This window comes from Protomyctophum bolini (assembly GCF_963924005.1).
Source record: "Protomyctophum bolini genome assembly, chromosome: 8".
NCBI lineage: Eukaryota > Metazoa > Chordata > Actinopteri > Myctophiformes > Myctophidae > Protomyctophum > Protomyctophum bolini.
In genome coordinates, this window is record NC_137869.1 from 23,475,270 (window position 1) to 23,489,839 (window position 14,570).

At 45.0% G+C, this 14,570-nt stretch overlaps 1 protein-coding gene across 1 annotated transcript; it reads left to right on the forward strand.

The window, feature by feature from the left end:
• The first annotated feature begins 410 nt into the window (after positions 1-410).
• Positions 411-7,054, forward strand: LOC308320541 (ovarian cancer G-protein coupled receptor 1-like). The gene is made up of 7 exons (XM_080771046.1): positions 411-527; positions 1,859-2,008; positions 3,076-3,209; positions 4,228-4,456; positions 5,535-5,715; positions 6,323-6,645; positions 6,965-7,054. Exons 1-7 carry the CDS (start codon positions 423-425, stop codon positions 6,992-6,994), a joined length of 1,152 nt encoding a protein of 383 aa, XP_080627172.1. The 5' UTR covers positions 411-422; the 3' UTR covers positions 6,995-7,054.
• Positions 7,055-14,570: the final 7,516 nt, after the last annotated feature.

Here is a 14,570-nt window from a genome sequence, read left to right on the forward strand (position 1 = left end):
AGCATTTATGTCATATTTACATGTCTTCTGTGGACTCTAACATTACACCTACAGTATAGCTACATGTTTAAGTATTTATGTCATATTTACATGTCTTCCTTATTTCAGAGCCAATCGGAGAGGAGATGCAGACCAAACAGCCAATCACCGCACAGGACAGGATGTGATGCCACACATCTCATTAACCGACATGGTGTGTCTGTGATTGTGAGTTTGTGTGTGTGTGTGTGTGTGTGTGTGTGTGTGTGTGTGTGTGTGTGTGTGTGTGTGTGTGTGTGCATGGGCGTGCGTGTGTTAGCGTGCGTGCATGCGTGTGCGTGTGAGAGGGTGATTGTGTGTGTGTGTGTATTAGTGCGTCGCTTGTGTGGGTTACCGTAATTTGTGTGAATGTGTGTGCACGTGCGTGTGTGTGTGTGTGTGTCATGGTGCACACCAACATGTCCGAAAACGATGACATCATCAACTGCACCATCAGTCACCAGATCCACCTGTACCTGTTTTCCCCTGTCTACATCCTGGTGCTGCTGGTGAGCACTGGACGTGTGTGCGTGCGTGTGCGTGTGTGCGTGTGTGTGTGTGCGTGTGTGTGTGCGCGTGTGTGTGTGTGCGCGTGCGTGCGTGCGTGTGTGCAATTAACCCATTCTGAACGGGAACCCATTTTTGTGTTAGCATCATGTTATGCTTTAGCTATTGAAAAATAGCAGATCTACAAGCTCATAGCGCGCCACCGAGTGGCGCGCTACGAGCTTGTAGGTCTGCTATTTTTGAAAAACCAAAGAACGACTGACTTTTTTAAAATCTGATCTCAGGTCAGAATGGGTTAATCAGACCAGTGTGTGTCCAGTGGAAACCTCGTATGAATCTGATCTCAGGTCAGAATGGGTTAAGTGGAAGCACTATGGAGCGTCGCAGTCGTACGAAGCCAACTCTTGTCGTGACAAATCATGACAACAACACACAATATTTTGGACCAAACAAAATAATTACAAAGAAGGAAAACAACAAAAAAAAGGTGTTAAATCCTGCCTTTCTTTCCTCCTACTTTCTAATTCTTTGTTTGGCCCAATTTTTTTTGTTTGTTGTCATGATTTGTCACGACAAGAGTTGTCTTTGTCCGCGCGACGTTAACTGTCTTTAAATAAATACTTTCTGAAAAGTCTATGAGGGAAAATGAACGGGGATTTCGAGGGGGGGCGGGACTGCGACGCTCTGTGAACCATGTTACAAAAATGCTGGTGGAGGGGCTCGCCGGGAGGGGCTCGCCGGGTGAAACATTGCCAGAGATAGGATACTCAAAGCTGCTTTATAAGTGTGTTTATTTTATTTTATATATATTATTTTTTTATCCCACGATTCTGTAACCCATTTTTCACCCCTGTGTCAATCATCTAATGTGATCCTGGGCTCTACACACCCTCCGCCAACCTGGGGAGAGCAACGGACTTAACTCATGCTTCCTTCATGCCTGAGTGTCCAAGTTGCTCCTTTACACCTGACAGGGGGGAGTTTCCCTGGTTGGACGTAGCGTAGCGCGTGGAAGGAACACGTTATTCCAACCAGTTCCTTTCCCCTCCATCAGGCGCCCCGGCTGGCCAGGGGGAGGCAGTTTAGAGACCAGTTCCAGGTGGTACAAAGTACTGTCTACCTCGGTTTTGATCTGCTTTACAATTAATGAATCTTCAGGGTGGAACTTTGCCCGTCAGAGTGCCTGTTTCCAAACAAACGCCCCGGACCGAAAGAGGTCATACTAGTATGTTATAGGTGGGCGTTCCCTCCAACCTGTACAGTCTCTACCGTGTGTGTGTGTGTGTGTGTGTGTGTGTGTGTACGTGTGTGTGTGTGTGTGTGCGTGCACTAGGTGGGCGTTCCCTCCAACCTGTACAGCCTCTACCATGCCGTTCTACAGTTGAGACAACGCAACGAACTGGGAGTTTATTTACTGAACCTCACCGTGTCTGACCTGCTGTACCTGGCCTCTCTACCACTCTGGCTACAGTACTTCTTTCAGGTATTATTGAGACAATCTATCCCATTGAGACAAAGCAGGGTGCCTATGGGCTATAGTTCCACACATTGGAACTATCCCATTGAGACAAAGCGGGGTGCCTATGGGCTATAGTTCCACACATTGGAACTATCCCATTGAGACAAAGCAGGGTGCCTATGGGCTATAGTTCCACACATTGGAACTATCCCATTGAGACAAAGCGGGGTGCCTATGGGCTATAGTTCCACACATTGGAACTATCCCATTGAGACAAAGCAGGGTGCCTATGGGCTATAGTTCCACACATTGGAACTATCCCATTGAGACAAAGCAGGGTGCTATGGGCTATAGTTCCACACATTGGAACTATCCCATTGAGACAAAGCGGGGTGCTATGGGCTATAGTTCCACACATTGGAACTATCCCATTGAGACAAAGCAGGGTGCTATGGGCTATAGTTCCACACATTGGAACTATCCCATTGAGACAAAGCGGGGTGCTATGGGCTATAGTTCCACACATTGGAACTATCCCATTGAGACAAAGCAGGGTGCTGTGGGCTATAGTTCCACACATTGGAACTATCCCATTGAGACAAAGCGGGGTGCTATGGGCTATAGTTCCACACATTGGAACTATCCCATTGAGACAAAGCATGGTGCTATGGGCTATAGTTCCACACATTGGAACTATCCCATTGAGACAAAGCATGGTGCTATGGGCTATAGTTCCACACATTGGAACTATCCCATTGAGACAAAGCGGGGTGCCTATGGGCTATAGTTCCACACATTGGAACTATCCCATTGAGATATAATGAGCACTTCCTCATTCCATTATTACAATGGGAGTCAACGCTACTCTCATACTAGATCCGTCTGATCTTCTGATTGACAGCTGAGGAGTGAATGACTTCCCTTAACTAACGCTAAGCTTCATTGCACCATTGTGTAGTATTGTTCTTTTGTGTGTAACGTGTGTGTGTGTGTGTGTGTGTGTGTGTGTGTGTGTGTGTGTGTGTGTGTGTGTGTGTGTGTGTGTGCATGTGTGCGTGTGTGTGTGTGTGTGTGTGTGTGTGTGTGTGCAGGATGACAACTGGAGCCACAGGGAGTGGGTGTGTCAGCTGTGTGGCTTCCTGCTCTACGAGAACATCTACATCAGCATCGGCTTCCTGTGCTGCATCAGTCTGGACCGATACCTGGCCGTGGTCCACCCATTGAGGTAGGTCCACCCATTGATTTATAGGTCCACCCATTGAGGTATAAGTCCACCCATTGAGGTAGGTCCACCCATTGAGGTAGGTCCACCCATTGATTTATAGGTCCACCCATTGAGGTAGGTCCACCCATTGAGGTAGGTCCACCCATTGAGGTAGGTCCACCCATTGATTTATAGGTCCACCCATTGAGGTATAAGTCCACCCATTGAGGTATAAGTCCACCCATTGAGGTAGGTCCACCCATTGAGGTATAGGTCCACACATTGATGTATAGGTCCACCCATTAACGTAGGTCCACCCATTAAGCTGAGGTACTAAAGTGTCTTCCAGGTTCTCCAGTCTAGCGCCCTCATGTGGTTGTCTCTAAACAGGTTCTCCAGTCTCAGGTCTCATGTGGTTGTCTCTAAACATGTTCTCCAGTCTAGTGCCCTCATGTGGTCGTCTCTAAATATGTTCTCCAGTCTAGTGCCCTCATGTGGTCGTCTCTAAACATGTTCTCCAGTCTAGTGCCCTCATGTGGTCGTCTCTAAACAGGTTCTCCAGTCTAGTGCCCTCATGTGGTTGTCTCTGAACAGGTTCTCCAGTCTCAGGTCTCATGTGGTTGTCTCTAAACAGGTTCTCCAGTCTAGCGCCCTCATGTGGTTGTCTCTGAACAGGTTCTCCAGTCTCAGGTCTCATGTGGTTGTCTCTAAACATGTTCTCCAGTCTAGTGCCCTCATGTGGTCGTCTCTAAACATGTTCTCCAGTCTAGTGCCCTCATGTGGTCGTCTCTAAACATGTTCTCCAGTCTAGTGCCCTCATGTGGTCGTCTCTAAACAGGTTCTCCAGTCTAGTGCCCTCATGTGGTTGTCTCTGAACAGGTTCTCCAGTCTCAGGTCTCATGTGGTTGTCTCTAAACAGGTTCTCCAGTCTAGCGCCCTCATGTGGTTGTCTCTGAACAGGTTCAGTCTAGCGCCCTCATGTGGTCGTCTCTGAACAGGTTCTCCAGTCTAGCGCCCTCATGTGGTCGTCTCTGAACAGGTTCTACAGTCTCAGGTCGATGCGCGCCGCCTGGCTCACCAGCGCCCTCATCTGGCTGAAGGAGGTGGCGGTGGGCGTGGTCTTCTTCAGACACAGAGTGCTGAGCCGCGATAGGACGCAGCACAACCAATCGGTGTGCTTCGAGCACTACCCCATGCAGGACTGGGAGTATCCAATCAACTACTACCGCTTCATCGTGGGCTTCCTCTTCCCATTGGCTATCCTGTCGGTAGGTTGGCCTCTTCCCATTGGCTATTATGTCAGTAGGTTGCCCTCTTCCCATTGGCTATTATGTCGGTAGGTTGGAGTGGTATAAACTAAGGGTTTGTTCAGAATTGCGCCCCGGGAGTGCACTCGTATATTAGTTTGCATTGCTCAGTGCGCTATTTCCGAACGCGCCCACAGTAACTACGTACATTACTGCATTTACTTAACTGTACTTAACAACTTCATCTGTGATAACCCAGACATATTTACATATTTGTGACTCTTTTTGATACAGAGACAATAATGGCAGCAAGACTATAACTGTATGAGTTAATATCACAAGCAGACTCTTCACATACTAGAGATGTCTGAAATACATTTGACATGTAAATATGAAATAAATGCTTAAACCTGTAGCTATAGGTGTAATGTTAGAGACCACAGAAGACATGTAAATATGAAATAAATGCTTAAACATGTAGCTATAGGTGTAATGTTAGAGTCCACAGAAGACATGTACATATGAAATAAATGCTTAAACATGTAGCTATAGGTGTAATGTTAGAGTCCACAGAAGACATGTAAATATGAAATAAATGCTTAAACATGTAGCTATAGGTGTAATGTTAGAGTCCACAGAAGACATGTAAATATGAAATAAATGCTTAAACATGTAGCTATAGGTGTAATGTTAGAGACCACAGATGTGAACCTTTCAAGCCTGTTTTCTCAACTCGCTGTTTCTCTAAAACACATTACTCTATAAGCCATATCTCCAGAACTGGTGGGTCAAACTGAACAACCAATATGTCAAAATCAAAGCGGTCACATTTGAGACACATATTTGAACAACCGAAACTGGCGCTCCTGAGAAACATGATTATAGTATGATGAAGACATGACTGTGTGTGTGTGTGTGTGTGTGTAGGTCAGTTACCTGTGTGTTCTCCGGGCCGTGGGACGCAGTGCGGGGACTAACTGTGTGTGTGTGTGTGTGTGTAGGTCAGTTACCTGTGTGTCCTCCGGGCTGTGGGACACAGTGCGGGGACTAACTGTGTGTGTGTGTGTGTGTGTGTGTGTGTGTGTGTGTGTGTGTGTAGGTCAGTTACCTGTGTGTCCTCCGGGCTGTGGGACGCAGTGCGGGGACGCAGGCGGATCAGAAGACGAGGATCAGACACCTGGTCGGCAGCACCATCCTCATCTTCCTCGTGTGTTTCTCTCCCTACCACATCTTCCTCCTAGTGCGCACCCTGCTGGAGAGGGACTGCAACTTCATAGCAGGTATAGACAGTTTATATTATTACACTTTTTTTGTTTTACTGTAGAGTTTTTAGTTTACTGTACAACCCTTTTCATACCAAGGTCCATTATTATTATACATTATACATTATTATACATTAAGCCCAAAACTAAAGAATATTGTTTTTTTTATCGTAGGTGTATTTATCTATATATTTCAGGTATATTTAACTAGACATTTCATATATATTTTCAGGTATATTTAACTACCACCACCTGTCTCTCCTGCCGTCCAGTGTGAACTGTATTAAACTACATATTTACATATATATATTTTCAGGTATATTTAACTATATATTTTATATATATTTCAGGTATATTAACTATATATTTTCAGGTATATTTAACTACCACCACCTGTCTCTCCTGCTGTCCAGTGTGAACTGTTTTAAACTACATATTTACATATATATATTTTCAGGTATATTTAACTACTACCACCTGTCTCTCCTGCTGTCCAGTGTGAACTGTATTAAACTACATATTTACATATATATATTTTCAGGTATATTTAACTACCACCACCTGTCTCTCCTGCTGTCCAGTGTGAACTGTATTAAACTACATATTTACATATATATATTTTCAGGTATATTTAACTACTACCACCTGTCTCTCCTGCTGACCAGCGTGAACTCCCTGGCCGATCCGGCTCTCTACTGTTTCGTCAGCGAGGCCGCGAGGCGGGGCCTGTACCGCCTGTTGCTCCGCCCCCTCGTTAACGTATTCTGCTGCTGCCGTCGCCGCGGCAACGCCAGCCCCGCCCGGCCCCGCCCGGCCGCCGACTCCCGCGAGGTGGCCACGCCCACCGACGCCCCGCCCTCCTCCTCCGTCACGCTGCTGACGCACCTCAGGATGAACGCTGACGACGTGGCGTTGACCCGTTCTGACCTGAGATCAGATTCACACCAGGTTTCCACTGGACACACACTGGTCTGATTAACCCATTCTGACCTGAGATCAGATTCATACGAGGTTTCCACTGGACACACACTGGTCTGATTAACCCCATTCTGACCTGAGATCAGATTCACACCAGGTTTCCACTGGACACACACTGGTCTGATTAACCCCATTCTGACCTGAGATCAGATTCACACCAGGTTTCCACTGGACACACACTGGTCTGATTAACCCCATTCTGACCTGAGATCAGATTCATACCAGGTTTCCACTGGACACACACTGGTCTGATTAACCCCATTCTGACCTGAGATCAGATTCATACCAGGTTTCCACTGCTGGACACACACTGGTCTGATTAACCCCATTCTGACCTGAGATCAGATTCATACCAGGTTTCCACTGCTGGACACACACTGGTCTGATTAACCCCATTCTGACCTGAGATCAGATTCTAAAAAAATGTCAGTCGTTCTTCGATTTTTCAAAAAATAGCAGACCTACAAGCTCGAGTGGCGCGCTATGAGCTTGTAGATCTGCTATTTTTCAATAGCTAAAGCATAACATGATGCTAACACCAAAACGGGTTCCCGTTCCGAATGAGTTAATCACGGCGGACGGCCGTAAAAAACCCCGAAGGACGAGTGTCTGATGGAGATGGAGGAACGGTCGGGACTCGCGGTCCGACCCACGTCGGAACGGCCTTCGCGTTTGAGCGAGGACACGCATTCATTGATTCATTCATTCATTCAGTGGAATGTATGTGGACTTCTAGTTTTTCATGACACGTATAATCCTAGAGTTAATTTAAGAGAAATGTCATACAACTATTATAGTCTGGTCCCTTGTGGACATCTTAGCCCCGCCCCATGTCCCTCTAAGCCCCGCCCTCTGCCCCTCTAAGCCCCGCCCTCTGCCCATCTAAGCCCCGCCCACCTGCACGTCCCTGAATGCACGTCTTATTAATCTACAGTTATCTTTATAATATGTATGTTATTATCTTTATAATAATTATGTGTGTTATTATCTTTAAAATATGTATGCTCTTGTTTAGTAGTGTGGTACGAGGTGTATTTCCGTAGGATTTTTTTGCTAAAAGTGTTTTTTTTTGCTTTTTTGGCTTTCATAGGGACCAAACTGTCAGAAAATGATGGGGTTCAAATTTTCCCGACCCCCACCCCTTATTTGGGGGGTCATATATTTTGGGACCTCCCATAATATTACGCCAGACAATTAATGTCCGATTTTCATAATATTAGGGTTGTTTTATAGGTTTTTAAATATTCTGAGTTGATTTATTATTATTACACTTTGAAAGTAGCCAGAATGATCTTTTCTGACTTTAGGTTGGGGTCTTTCTTCACCGGGACCCCCCGGACTCATCTCAGTACTCATTACATTCCTCGCTCTGCTCCTGTTCCAGAACAATGTCAAATTAGATAATACTTAAAGCATTAAAAGCTTTTGTAGCTGGGCACTGATTACAAAAATGAGTAGTAGTTAATACAGGGGGTCTTCCACAGGGGGCCGGGACTAGTTTTTCCCCTATTCTTGCACCCATATATACAGATTTGCAAGTATTTCGAATAGTATTAGAATATCTTGCGTTTATGTAAAGTACTTTGATAGTTTATTAGTATTCTACCATTATTGTTGACAGATGTTACTGCAGGTAATAAAGGTATTGCAACTTCTCACTTTGGGCACGCAGAATGTGTCCATTTATTTCACACACTGCACTCACACTAACAACACACACACACACACACACACACACACACACACACACACACACACACACACACACACACACACACACACACACACACACACACACACACACACACACACACACACACACACACACACACCTATACTCTTAAAGAGCCCATGGTCAATTATGCCTACAATACATTATTTGCAGGATCTATTCATCTTCGTCATCATCATCTTGAATGTCCTCCCTAATAGTGTTGGGACCGTACCCAAGTTTCCTCAGCCCTATGTTCCCTCAGGCCTATGTTCCCTCAGCCCTATATGTTCCCCCAGCCCTATGTTCCCTCATTCCAAAACAGAGGGGGGGGGGGGGGGGGGGGGGGGGCTGTAAGGCATCGATTATACTATAATGCTACCCATACAGTAGTTCACCCTGCAGCAACAGAACACATTACAGATACCAAGTTACAGCAATGACACTACTGCATGGGGTCTAGTCTATCTACTTTGTTATAGCAAATGCTCCACAACAACACAGTGAAACAGTGAACAGTGAAACATTCCTTAAACAGTACTTAATTATCTGTTTTGAATCTCAGGTATGTTTCCATTGCATGTCTCATAAGTCATCCACCTAGAGTACACACCTTAATGAACTGACACCAACTATTTAAGCTACGTTGACAAACACAAAACTAGTTTAGCTTGTAGAACATCCTGTCTCCTCATGTCCCCAAGTAACACTGTCCTCTGAAAGGCCATCTGCAATAACCTAATATTAAGTATACTGCGCACCCATTCACCTTTGCAGCTAAGTGTCCCTTTCTCGGACTGCAACTGTAGCCTACTTACTGTATAAGACGGAAGACCCATTTATTGAAATCCCAAACATGGAATATACTTGGACCATGCATTATGCCACATATAATGCCTGTCTGGACGGCCACCTGCCAGTATACAGTGGATAACTTCCCAGTCTTTCTGGGTAAGTTGGGTGACTATATAGCTATTTTTACCCTGAAATCCCAATTTTGGGCCTGTCATTATAGGCTAAGAAGAAAGGACAATTGCTGATCTACAAGGTCACAACATGCCGTAATGTGTTGTGAGCTTGTACGTAGATCGGCTTTTCCCCAAAAATAAGTTTTGATAAATGACTTCTTTTAAAATGTGTAGCGCAGTGGAATAGAGTAGACACTATGACACGTCAAGAGTCAATTAGTACTATAGAGAGAGTAGGCCTTAGCAGCATAGGCCTGTATGGGAATGGAGCCCTCTCCCTACCAATCTCAAGCCTGGTGGAGGAGTACAAATGTGCAAAATCAAGGGTGGAAATGACTCTCACAGAATCCCGGGATCCATTCGTCCGAGGTGCTGCTCCAACCCTAGCAACAGGGAGGAAATGGAAGCCATCTGCAGCAGTTGCAGTGGCAAAGACCGCCCTCAGACACCGGGATATAGTGGGGCATGTCCAACACGGCAGAGGGGGCCTTGGCTTGGAAGCATCCACACCCACATGGCAAAAGGCTACTCCAACCGAACGGCGGCACATGGTGGTGGAGGAGGTGCGCCACCAGGAGGAAGCAGCCAGGTGTGCCAAGGCAGTCTCCCAGGCCCAGCAAGGCCGCTGGATGAAGTGGGATGGCGTGGAGAGGAGGAAAATCACATGGAACGAGCTGTGGAGCATGGAGTCTAGTAGGCTGAGTTTCATCATTAGAGCCACATATGATGTCCTGCCCTCTCCAACCAACCTACATCTTTGGTATGGAGAGGACCCAGCCTGTCTCCAGTGTGCAGCCCCAGCAAACCTCAAACACATCTTGGTGGGTTGTAAGACCAGTCTAACTCAAGGAAGATACACCTGGCGCCACAACCAAGTGCTAAAGTGCTTGGCTGCCGAACTTGAGAACAAGAGGGCAACCACCAATGCCATGCCTCTAAATGCCCAGTCTACCTTCCCACGGAAAACCTTCATCCGGGAAGGGGAGAAACGGCGGACCAAGCCAGCTCCTCCAAACTCAGGCCCACTGAGTGCAGCCCGGGATTGGGAAATGCGGACAGACCTCACCCAGAGACTCACCTTCCCACCCGAAATTGCAGCGACCAACCTGCGCCCAGACCTGGTCCTCTGGTCCAAATCCTGTCGGCGTGTCTTCATCGTTGAGCTAACAGTCCCATGGGAGGATAACATCGATGAGGCATTCGAGCGGAAGAAACTGCGGTATGCCAACTTAGCAGCTGAAGCAGAGGGGCGGGGCTGGAACGTGAAGGTGTGGCCTGTGGAGGTGGGCTGCAGAGGCTTTGTAGCCAGTTCCACTACAAGGCTCCTGAAGGAAGTAGGGATCAGAGGTCAGGCCCAACGGAAGGCAATCAAAGAACTTTCCACTGCGGCAGAACGGAGCAGTCACTGGTTGTGGCTGAAACGTAGAGACGCAACATGGGCTTCCAGATGACCACGTGGTGCCACCATGCGACATACACCCAGGTCTGATCAACCTGTGGTGGGCCAACCTCGGCAGAGGGTGTCTTGTGATAAGAGGCCGAAACACCCAATGAGGTCGGGGCACACAACTGAAGATGTGTCGTATGGTGGCACCACGCGATCATTGACAATTCCACCCCACCCAAGAAGTCATCTCCAATCCAGTCAATTGTTGTGCTGAATATTTAGGGATATCTAACATCTAGTCCTATTAAGAATCCTATAGGCTATACATTTGTGTTCTGGTAATATCATTGATCACTTGTTTTGCATGTCCGTGGCAAAAATAAAATATTAATGGAAATGTCCATCACATTCACAAGCTGGCAAAGTGATTTCCCCGGGTGCAGATAGCTGCTGTATTATCATGGTTATTGGTGGTGGTGGCAATATTAATAATTTTAGTCTGAATATATCAAATCCTGTTTTGAGGATCACACAAGAATAGCATCACTTTATGGACAAAATAACACCCAAAAGGGTTCATAATTTCAGTCTGCTTGAGGTGTAATGCAGCTTTAAACTAAATAGCAGACAGTGGCACTGGTACATATCTGAACTCATCTTCTCACAGTGCGTGTCAACCACATAGCCGACATTTCTCAGCTTCAATGATCAATCAATCAATCGTTGCATAGAAGCATCATGGTTTTGTTATGCGTACACACCCATGGTACTGTGCCAAGAGAACTCACAAATCAAACGCACGTACAGTACACGCAGTCAAGTTGTCTACAGTCTACCGATGTTAACCATCTCAAACCCACACCCTAACCTCCCACGGGGAAGCACACCTAAACTGCGGTCATCCTGTTCAAGAGCTCCTCTAAGGATGACAAGTAGCCCTCCCAGTCACCTGACCGACAACAGAAAGACAAAGAGAAAAGAGAAAGACAGCAGCAGCCTGGCTGATCTTGGCTGATCTTTATTTAGCAGCAATATTTGCTACACTTGGGTCTGAGGCACCTTACTTTGAAAATAGCTGATCTACAAGCTCAAACTACAACCTTGTAGATCAGCTATTGTTGGCTAAAGTTCTCCTTGGAAAAGGGATGCTATGGTTCAAGTGGTTTAATGTAAAAAAAATAAAAAAGTTCCTATCCCACAATGATTTGGTGGGCCCCTGTATAGTAACTCTGAGGACCCCCTAGGGGTCATGGGCCCCCTGTGGAAGACCCCTGGTATTGGCTACTACCATTTTTTTAATATCAGAGCCCAGCTACAAATACTTTTATGCTTCATTTATGATCTAATTTGACAATATTCTGGAGCAGGAGCAGAGCGAGGAATGTAATGAGAACTGGAATAGGCCCAGGGGTCAGTCCGGGAGGTCCCAGGTGAGGAAACACCCCTACCAAAAGTAAAAAAAAGATTCTTCTGATCACTTTAAAAGTTTAAGAAATCAACTCAGAATGTTTTAAAACAAAATAATTCTAATATTATGAAAATCGGACATTAACTGGCTGGCATACTGTTCTGGGAGGTCCCAAATAGATGACCCCCCCAGAAACAGGGTGGGGGTCGGGAAAATTTGAACCCCATCATTTTCTCATAGTTTGGACTCTATAGAACCAAGATCTGTAAAAAAATCAATTTTAGCACAAAAATCCTACGGGAGCTGTTTTTTTGACGCCTCGTACCACACTATTAAATCAGATAAGAAATTGAGCCTTTGGTAGTGTGGTGTGGTACCACTGCAGCACACAGTGAGACTCTCAGTGTGCTAGCCACTTGTAGTGCACCTCCACTGCATACACATTGCACACACCTACCATACCTGGATGGACATACTGTACAGTGAATTCACAATACACTGAACACTGAATACTTACACCCGGATGGACTCTCAGTGAACTTTTGAGCTACACACATTCATTTCCATACTTACTGTCACACACAGTGGGAAGTTCATTGGACTTTTAATACCTTTTAAATGACATTTATGGGTTATTATTAAGTTCATGGGAATTGTAATGTGATTGTTGATATAGTGATTGTTTAAAAAGTTTATGTTTATGTTTAAAGGTGAAACAAAGGTGAATTTATAAATAACAAAGTGTTTTGATTTCATAACATTACATTTCATTTGGTTAAAAGTGATACTTACTGTGAACCTAAAAAAGGAATAGGTTACTTAAAACCAACTTAACTTATTTACTTACATTAGATTAGATTTAAAACCTGAAAAGGACAACTAAATTAGATAGTAAATAAATAGGACTAAAATAGGATTAAAATAGTACTTACCTGTTTTCCTGTGGGAGCATAGAGTTAATAGGAGGTATTTATTGGTGACTTTCAACTGTCCAAGCACAGTTGTTTTCTTTTGTTTATTGTCTTGTATGATTATTGTCATTGTGTATCTTCCGTTCTATTATTTTATTGCTGTAATACAAGCCATCGGGCTAATACTAAACTGTACCTATGCTCTGTGGTCTAAATCATTCTTCTTGCTTACTGCTCTTCCGAACCTAGTAACTAGTCCTGTACCCTGTAATTGATAACTAAAGGGTTACACATGCACATTGTCAGGTACGCCCTTAATTACCTAAACATAAGAGAGATGTGCCATATATGTGATGCGATTCCATTCACACCTCTCTCTCTCTCTCTCTCTCTCCTCATGAAATGGAGAGCAAAATACAGCACGATATAGTTTCACATGCGGCTATGCACACACCTCGCATATACTTGTTGGTGTGCAATGGCATTTGGCCTGTGTCCTTATTGCGGTCCGAAATTAACCTATTGTTCAAGCTTCGCACTCAACAATACAAATTTAACTATTTGAATAAAGGTTGTACACATCAGTGAAATTAACCTCTGGGAAAATCCCTAATTGAGAGAGTGTAGGCCTAGCAAGCGCTTACTTACTTTACTTACTTACTTACTCCTCTTCGTCCCCAATGGGACATAAGGCTTCAATGAGCGCTCTCCATTTCATTCGATCCCTGGCAGCATGTTGCGCCTCTCCCCAGGACAGATTCATCTGTTCCAGCTCCTGCGTCACAGTTCTGCGCCAGGTGGTCTTGGGCCTCCCAGGTTTTCTTTTGCCTGGTGGTGTCCATCTTACACTTGGAGCTTGTAGATACACGGAATGACGATACACATTTCACACAATATATACCACTTTGAATTAAACACTTAAACACTAATTACTTCCCCTGCCATCTCTACTGTATCTTTATTTCTATGTCTCTGTCTCCAGTCATGTGGAACTCCCTACCAACAGTCATTAAGACATGTGAATCCCTTGACTCCTTCAAAACCGCTCTCAAAGGGCACCTACGGACGGCTGCAATTCGAAACTGGCCTCTGTAAAATCTGAATCCGCCCCCCTTTCCCCTCACTGTATATGTATCTTTTGCCTTTTTGCTTATATATGATGAATTCCTGTTCTGTTCTTTAACTACATAGAAGTGTCTAATTGTATGTCTCTAAATGTTTTGATGAATTGAACAATGTGGACCCTGTTGTAAACAAGTGTAATGCTTAATTGGGTCGTCCACTCACAGTTAACAGTCTTTGTATTGAGTTTGTGCTTGAAATGTACTGTAATTCTACAAACTGTTTCAATCAATCAATCAATCAAAGTCTTGTCTCGAAATGGAAAAGATTAACAGCCAAAGTTACCTGACAGCGTCATGGCCTTTTTCGATGCACGCCACAGTCCCTGTCACGCAGCAACAACCACAAAGCTAACATTGTCATGTTTGTCCACACCCATCATCAGACA

Coding starts and splice junctions, on each gene's coding strand:
- LOC308320541 (XM_080771046.1), top strand. CDS start 423: ATGGTGCACACCAACATGTCCGAAAACGATGACATCATCAACTGCACC. Junction 528..1,858: donor TCTACATCCTGGTGCTGCTG/GTGAGCACTGGA, acceptor TGCGTGCACTAG/GTGGGCGTTCCCTCCAACCT. Junction 6,646..6,964: donor TGAGATCAGATTCACACCAG/GTTTCCACTGGA, acceptor GATTCATACCAG/GTTTCCACTGCTGGACACAC.